Source organism: Delphinapterus leucas, chromosome 20 (genome assembly GCF_059928025.1).
Source record: "Delphinapterus leucas isolate spDelLeu-1000000601 "Yukka" chromosome 20, BTC_Dleu_Yukka2, whole genome shotgun sequence".
Lineage (NCBI taxonomy): Eukaryota > Metazoa > Chordata > Mammalia > Artiodactyla > Monodontidae > Delphinapterus > Delphinapterus leucas.
Genome location: NC_143148.1, coordinates 4929093 through 4937590, shown reverse-complemented (window position 1 = coordinate 4937590; position 8498 = coordinate 4929093). Strand labels below are relative to the sequence as shown.

Below are 8498 nucleotides of genomic sequence, written 5' to 3'. Positions count from 1 at the left end.
AATAAGTTAATGACTTTAGAGGCCTTAGAACATTGCATGGTATATAGTAAGATATGAAAATGTAGCTTTATTTCCTAAGACTTTTAAACTTTCTCTTATGTTTAAAACTATGAGATTTACCTTTGCTTGCATTATATTTTGTCTGTGTTCATTTTGCAATTTATTCCTTATCAGTGTTGTCTCTGACTTTAGTTAATACATTTTCAAAGCACATACTCTGTAGTACATGTATTTTGTGACTGCAGAATTGCTCTTTTTTATTGACTGTTATTTAACTGCAGGCATGAAATCATAATTCTCATTTCTGATTACTTCCCCACTTCTTAGCCTTTAAAATATTATGTATTTAGCTGAACTGGATATTTCAAAAGTCAGTGGTTCTTAACATATTTTCCAGTTCTCATATTATGTACTCCTCTAGAACAGAAGTCCCTTATTTGTACTGAAGGAAGAAGTATTTAGAATACCACAGATTACACTGTTTTATAATTTTTTTTACTTATTATTTATCTTCTGGATTTATCATGGGTTTCTAAAATGATTTTTTAAAATTATGATTTATAGATAATGGGTTTTCGGTATCTTTTGTGTATTATGACTGTCATACACGAGTGGTTGATTTTTCAAAATGCCTATTCTGCATGAGTATAGATAGTTTTATTATAGGAATTCAGAACAATATTATGTTATTCTTACAGTGATTTTCTATCAAGTTCTTTCTTATTTTCCCAGTGCTATTTTTATTTTGTACTTGTGAATAGCCACTTATTTAACAAACTTAAATAAGTTTGTTAGAGATTATTTACCATTACAGTATATAATGTTCTGCTTTAACATTTATTTGGGTACAATTATTATATAGTAAATGTTATATAATATTGCTTTTCTTCAAATATGAGACACCCATGTGTCTACTGACAATTGGTGTGTACTTTGAGGTGATAAAAGGATACCACCTGTTTCAGGGCCTATGTAAATTTTCATACTGTGAGTGGTTTGATCCCAGGGTGTTGTAACTAGGCTTTCCTACAAATGATTTTGTCTACCTGTAATCACCCTTTTTTTTTTTTAATATTTATTTATTTGGCTGCGCTGGGTGTTAGTTGCGGTGTACAGGATCTTTAGTTGTGGCCTGTGAGATCTTTAGTTGTGACATGTGGGATCTTTAGTTGTGGTATTCGGGATCTTTTTTTAGTTGCAGCATGCGGGATCTAGTTCCCTGACCCGGGATCGAACCTGGGCCCTGCATTGGGAGCATGGAGTCTTAACTGCTGGACCACCAGGGAAGTCCCTGTAATCACCCTTTCTTTATTGAGGAATCCTATTCTCTTTGTATTTCTAATATTTGCATACCATGGTTGAGGAGTTTTATAAGTATTACTTTTGGTCTAATACGATGTTTTCAGTATAAAATGTTTATTTTACAGCTCTAGTTAATAGGAAACCTATGGTTGTTTATATCTTTCAGATATCTCTACTCGATGTGTGATCAAGGAATTGTCACCAAAAGAGGATATTAACAAAGGAGAATTATTCCGAATATTGATGTTGGGAAGACACAAAAGAAATGACATCAAGGATTTTGATTTCAGGGAAGTCCAGCAAAATATGCATGAGTTTGAAAGTCATTGTGGATATGATGAAACAAATTACAAAGGAGTTATTACAACCTATAACAAAAATCTCACTAGTAGAAGAGATCAACAACAGAACAAATCCTGGAATGATTTCCCTCTAAAGCAGTGTATCTGTAAGAAAAAGTACTTATCAATGTTATAAATATGAGAAGTCATATATAAGGTCTTTGTTAGAACTAAAAAATAACATAACCTATGCAGAAAACACTTATATAACATGTTTTGAGAATGAAGTTGGATTAAGGTTTCAGTCTCATCTGGCTGAACTTCAGAAGTTTCAAACCAAAGAGAAAATTTGTAAATGCAACCAAGTTGAGAAGTTGATCAACAATAGTTGTTCTGCTCCACCACTTCAAAGAATTCTTCCTAGTGTCAGCATCAACATTTGTAATAAATCTGGGAAAATTTTTATACATCCTTCATTACTTACACAACATCAGAGAGCACATATTACTGAAAAGCCTTACAAATGTAATGACTGTGGGAAAGCTTTTAGAGACGGCTCAAACCTCACTAGTCATCAGAGAATTCATTCTGGGCAGAGACCTTACAAATGTAATGAATGTGATAAAGCCTTTATCCAATTTGCAAACCTTGCTAGACATCGGAGAATCCATACCAGAGAGAAACCCTATAAATGTAATATATGTGGCAAGAGCTGTAGTCAGAATTCGAATCTTGCAAGTCATCAGAAAATTCATACTGGAGAGAAACCTTACAAATGTAGTGAGTGTGGCAAAGCTTTTTCTGGGCATTCAAGCCTAACTCAACATAAGAGAATCCATACTGGAGAGAAACCTTATAAATGTAACGAATGTGGGAAGGCTTTTAGAGGAAGCTCGAATCTCACTAATCGTCAGAGAATTCATTCGGGGCAGAGACCTTACAAATGTAGTGAGTGTGACAAATCCTTTAACCGAGTATCACATCTCACTAGACACCAGAGAATCCATACTGGAGAGAAACCATATAAATGTAGTGTATGTGACAAGGTCTGTAGTCAACATTCAAATCTTGTAATTCACCAGAGAATTCATACAGGAGAGAAACCTTACAAATGTAATGAGTGTGGCAAAGCCTTTATGGAGCGTTCAAGCCTTACCCAACATAAGAGAATCCATAGTGGAGAAAAGCCTTACAAATGTAAGGAATGTGGCAAAGCCTTTAACCAGTCCTCTAACCTTGTCATACATCAGATAATTCATACTGGAGAGAAGCGTTACAAATGTAATGAGTGTGGCAAAGCCTTTAATGTGTGTTCAACCCTTACCCGACATCAAAGAATCCATACAGGGGAGAAGCCTTACAGATGTAATGAGTGCGGCAAGGCATTTAGCCAATTTGCAAACCTTACTAGACATCAGAAAATGCATACTGAAAAGAAACTTTGTAAACCTAATATACATGGTAATGCTTTTATCCAAAGATCATGCATTGGAGATCATTAGATAATTCATAGTGGAGAGAAACCTCACAAATGTAATGTGTGTGGTAAAACCTTTTATGCATATTCAAGCCTTACTCGACATCAAAGAGTCCACACTGAATAGAAACCATATAAAAGTCACGGATTTGGCAAAGCCTCTAAGTAGGGCTCACACTTAACTAGACAACAGAATATACATCTTTGAAAGAAAGTACATAAATGTAATGGGTATGGCAGGGCTTTTATCCAAAGATCAAGCCTTATGTAATGTTAGAATTCCTCCTGGGGAGAAACTTTATAAATGTAATGAATGTGTTACGCTTTTATCAAATGTTCACACTTTTGGGGACATGAGACGATTCACATCAGAGAGGAAACATACAGTCTGACCTCAGGATTCACCACAGAATTTATATTGTAGAAAAATCTTAGAAGTAATGAATATGATAAACTGTTTCACCATTTTCTCACAACAGGCACATCAAATTCATACTAGAGGAAACTAAGTTCTTATCAGAGGTTATTCAAGTTAAATCCTTCTTAGTAATGAAAAATCAAAATCATAAAGCCTGTAATGGCTGACAAAGTTACAAGGATACCTGTGGAAAAGTTCTGTGATCTTAATTTAGTAAGTGTTTATTTGAGATTTCTTGAAAAGGCTACTTTACTTTTTGATGGCTTTCAACCTGAGTTTTGAAATCTTTATTTTATGCCTTCGTTACTGTTGTTTCATATGTCACCATGAAGGTCTCTGGGAAGGATTTAATCAGATGAAAGAACATCCTTCCTTGGGTGAGGTTCATGTTCAAAGTTTCCTGAAAGAGCAGGAACACTGAATTTATGAGACAATACAGTATAAATTTGAATGAGGGCTTGAGTGGTATATAATAGATGTAAAACTATGATCTAAGTCGTCATGATTAATGTATTATGGGTTCTCTTCTTCAGTTTTGTTGGTATGGGGTTTTTATGGTGATATGGGTGGGGCTGAAGAGAGGGTATCTGAATGGTTTAAACTTTCCACCAGTGCCAAAGAAAAGGAGACCCAGGCTTTCTAATCATCTTGCCTAAGTTAGGTAGAATGGGAAGAGGGGTGGGAGACTTAAAAGCTGTTAGTAGTCAAATAATAAAAAATGAATTCAAGACTAATTCAACACTGAATGTTTACTCTTGAAGTTTCTTACTCCCTGGTTGGGAAAGACCACAATTTTCCTCATGTTAATAACTGTGTACACATTCTTTTCTGTTGCACATATAGGATCCTTTATACAATATAATTGTTGAAAGTGTTTGTGAAATACTGTTTAGGTAAACCGCCTGTGGTATTTTTATTGTAGTTTCATGAAAGTAATGTGTAGAAATGTTTATCAGACAATAAATATGATTTAATAATTTTATTAGAGCAAGTTTTCAAAAGCTATAAAAATCTCAATTTAAGATTATGGTAATAAGGCTTATCGTTCATAGTTCTTTTTCAACTGTGTTAAAATTTACTTTTATGTTCTTATAAAATTTTTCCTTACCACGTTTTTCCTCACACCTTTTAAATTAATTTATATATCTAGTTTACATTTCACCTCTATAGTCAGTAAAACGTTTGGAGGATACATAGACAAAGTGTTTTTTTAAATTAATTAATTACTTTATTACTTTTATTTTTGGCTGTGTTGGGTCTTTGTTGCTGCATGCAGGCTTTCTCTAGTTGCAGCAAGCGGGGGGCTACTCTTTGCTGCTGTGTGCGGTGTTGTGCTGTGTTGTGGTGGCTTCTCTTGTGGAGCACAGGTTCTAGGCGCACAGGCTTAAGTAGTTGTGACACGCGGGCTCTAGAATGCAGGCTCAGTAGTTGCGGTGCATGGGCTTAGTTGCTCTGCAGCATGTGGGATCTTCCCGGACCAGGAATCTAACCCATGTCCCCTGCATTGGCAGGCGGATTCTTAACCACTGCTCCACCAAGGAAGTCTGACAAAGTAGTTATTTTGAAACTTTCACAGCATAAGGTAGTGCTCATATAACAACATTAGGTACAAAATAGGTGATCTATGAACGTGAAGAAAGAGGGTCTTTTATGTCTTTAGTGCAGTGAAAGAACTGGAATGATATGGGATGATGAATTGAAATCTTGTAATTTGGAGGCAGGAGACCTATTGCTGTCCTAGAAGTCATACTGGAATTTTGGTTAAAAATACGCTTATTTTACCTTATTTTATCTCAAATTATTTCCCTTCTTGCCATTATTATTACTACCATCATCACTTGATTCCATTGTTGCAGTGATGCTAAGCCCTGTATCTCCAAGGTGTTGCAGACCAGAGTCAGTAGATCAGAACGTTTTTCTGAATTCAATGTAATATTAGATTTTTTCGTTCATTTTATTTATATGTAATTCAAATGACATGAAATTGACCCCTTGACAATTAAGTGGGTTTTGTGTATTCACAATTTTGCAAAACCATCAGCACTAATTCCAGGACATTTTCATCACCCCCTCCAAAGAAACCCCATACCCTTTAGCACTCCTTGGAAACTACTAATGTAATTTCTGTCCCTATGTATGTCCCTATCCTGTATATTTCATATAAGTGAAAGCTGTATGTGGCCTCTGTCCCTACCTTCTTTCACTGAAAATATTTTCTTTTAGAAAATATTTTCAAGACATCCATGTTGTAACATGTATCATTACTTGATTCCTTTTTGTGGCTGAAGAATACTTCATTGAAGTATAAAATTCTTTGAACTCCTTCCATTCCTTGGCTATTTAAATAATGCTTTTGTGAACGCCCATTTACAACTTTTTTGGACATATGTTTTCAGTTCTCTTGGGTATATGTATAGGGGTAGAATTACTGTGTCATAAGAATAACTTACCTATCTCTTGAGGAACTGCCAAGCTTTTCTAAAGCAGCTGCACCATTTTATATTCCTACCAGCAATGTATGAGGATTAATTTCTCCACTTCTTCATCAACAGTTGTTATTTTCTATCTCAGCAGGTGTAAAGTGTCTCCTTGTGGTTTTTATTTGCGTTTTCTAATGGCTAATGATCTTGAGCATATTTTCATGTGTTTGTTGGTCATTGGTGTATCTTGTTTCGAGAAATATGTATTCAAATGCTATGCATATTTTTTACTTGGGTTATTTGTCTCTTTTAGATTGTTTTAAGAATTCTTTATATATGCTAGATATAATCTCCTTATTAGGTATGTTATTGGCAAATATTGCTTCCTATTTTGTGATTGTCTTTTTACATTCTTGATAGTGTTCTTTGATACACAATGTTTAAATTTTGATGAAACTTTATTTTGGGGAGTGGTTGCTTGTGTTTTTGGTGTGTTATATCTAAGAAAACATTGTATAACCAGTGTCTGGAAGAGTTATACCTATGTTTTCTTCAAGGTATTTTATAGTTGTTACATTAAGTTCTTGATGTCTTTTGAATTAACTTTTGTATAGGATGTGAGGTAGGGATTCAAATTTATTCTTTTGCATTTAGGTATCCAGTTGTCCCATCTGTTCGATATTTTTAAGCATCAGAATTCCTTTATTAGCCTTTAAAATTTCATCAATCATTCTTATGTTGGGATGAAACTGTGGGAGGACCAATGGACTACAGAACCAGTACAGTCATGCTGGTTGAGATTTCTAGACTTTGAAAACAAAAAATAGTATTCTTGGAGATTGTAACCTGTGTTTGGTTAGGAAGACATGTACATACAATTACTTGAGAGTAAGAAGCATTTATAAATTAGGGCAAGAATTTAAAATGAGTTTGAATCGTGAAATGTATGAAAGACTGGTGGATCATAGAGTTGCTGGCAACTACATCCTGAAACTCCAGGATGGGTGGAGAGGCCAAAGTTTATGGTTATGTCTGAGAAGTTACTGCTCTCGCTGCCTTAAATGTGTAGCTAGGGATGGTGGGGAGGTTTGCAAAGTTTTTATCTAGTCACTGAGTTCTCCTGAGATTAACATTTTCTGCTCCACTTCTGCCTTCCAAATTCCATACAGGTTTGTCTCATTGGCAGACTTCAGTGAGAATCATACAACACTTTAAGGCAAAGTATTGGTCACAGCAGACTAAGGCAAGGAATAATGGAATAAGCAATAGAAAGACCAAAAGCATGGGGGGAGGCTGAGAAAAAAAGATGTGTGTGGAATAAGGGCTTCTTGGATAACCCACATATACTGAGAAATAAAGTACCTGAGAAAACCATAAGCTATCTTCTCTGGCACTGCACAGAAAGTAAAGGTGAAAGCAGAGTGGTAAATGGCCTGGTTAGGTATTGAAGGAGCATCAAAACTAAGAGCCAATCTGCAAATACTGAAAGAGTAATTTCTTCCCTCCCTCCCTCCCTCCCTGTCTCCCTCCCTGTCTCCCTCCTTTCCTTCCTTCCTTCTTCCTGTCCTCTCTCCCTCTCTCCTTTTTAAAGTTTCTTCTCCAGGCATTGAATGAAATCTCTCAAACCACAATATGATTACTAAGCTAATGGAAGACAGACTACATTGACCACACGTGATAATGAAGACAGTCTTTACAAACTTAGTTTGGAAAAGTCACTAAACAAATTACAACCCACAACAGGCAGCAAAAACAAACCATAAAGGGAATGGAAAATCTAATATACAGAATTCCACATTATAATATTTAAAATGCCAGTTTTCAACAAAAGTTAATGAGGAATGCAAAGAAACATGAAAGCATGGCTCAGTCACAAGAAAAAAAGGTTAAGAGAAGCTATTTTGAGGATCCCTGGACATTGAACTTCAAACTGAAGAAAGCCAATTACTAACACAAAGAAAATACACTGGTGAAGTGAAATATATAGTTAAATTCAGAATACTCTAATAGAGCGGTATGTTAACCACTTAGCTCAAGTGTAAAAGTTAAAAGGAAAAAGTATTAAAAAATAACTAAATATTTGTTAATATAAAAAAAGTTAAATTGTGACAGCAAAAACGTAAAATGTGATGGGGAAATTAAAGGTTAAAGTTTTTCTAAAGCAATCAAAGTTATCAGTGTAAAATAGGCTTTTATTTCTGAGATGGTTTATGTAAGCCTCATAGTAACTACAAAGCAAAAACCTACAGAAGGTACACACAAAAATAAAATGGGATCAAAGCATAACACTATAGAAAACCATCAATTCCTAAAGGAAGTCAGCAAGAGAGGAAGAAAGGAACAAGGGAACTAACTACAAAACAGCCTGAAAATGATAAGTAAGAGGAGACTTTCAAGATGGTGGAAGAGTAAGACATGGAGATCACCTTCCTCCCGACAAATACATCAGAAATACAACTACACGTGGAACAACTCCTACAGAACACCTACTGAATGCTGGCAGAAGAACTCAGACTTTCCAAAAGGCAAGAAACTCCCCCACGTACCTGGGTAGGGCAAAAGAAAAAAGAATAAACAAAGACAAAAGAATAGGGACGGGA

General features: G+C 35.2%; 1 protein-coding gene across 1 annotated transcript; it reads left to right on the top strand.

The window, feature by feature from the left end:
- The first annotated feature begins 568 nt into the window (after window positions 1-568).
- Window positions 569-7562, top strand: LOC149744556 (uncharacterized). Its single transcript, XM_089902072.1, is given in 2 exon segments — window positions 569-1736; window positions 1738-7562. Coding segments are annotated over 2 exon segments (1539 nt in total). The 5' UTR covers window positions 569-1545; the 3' UTR covers window positions 3086-7562.
- The last annotated feature ends 936 nt before the right edge of the window (window positions 7563-8498 follow it).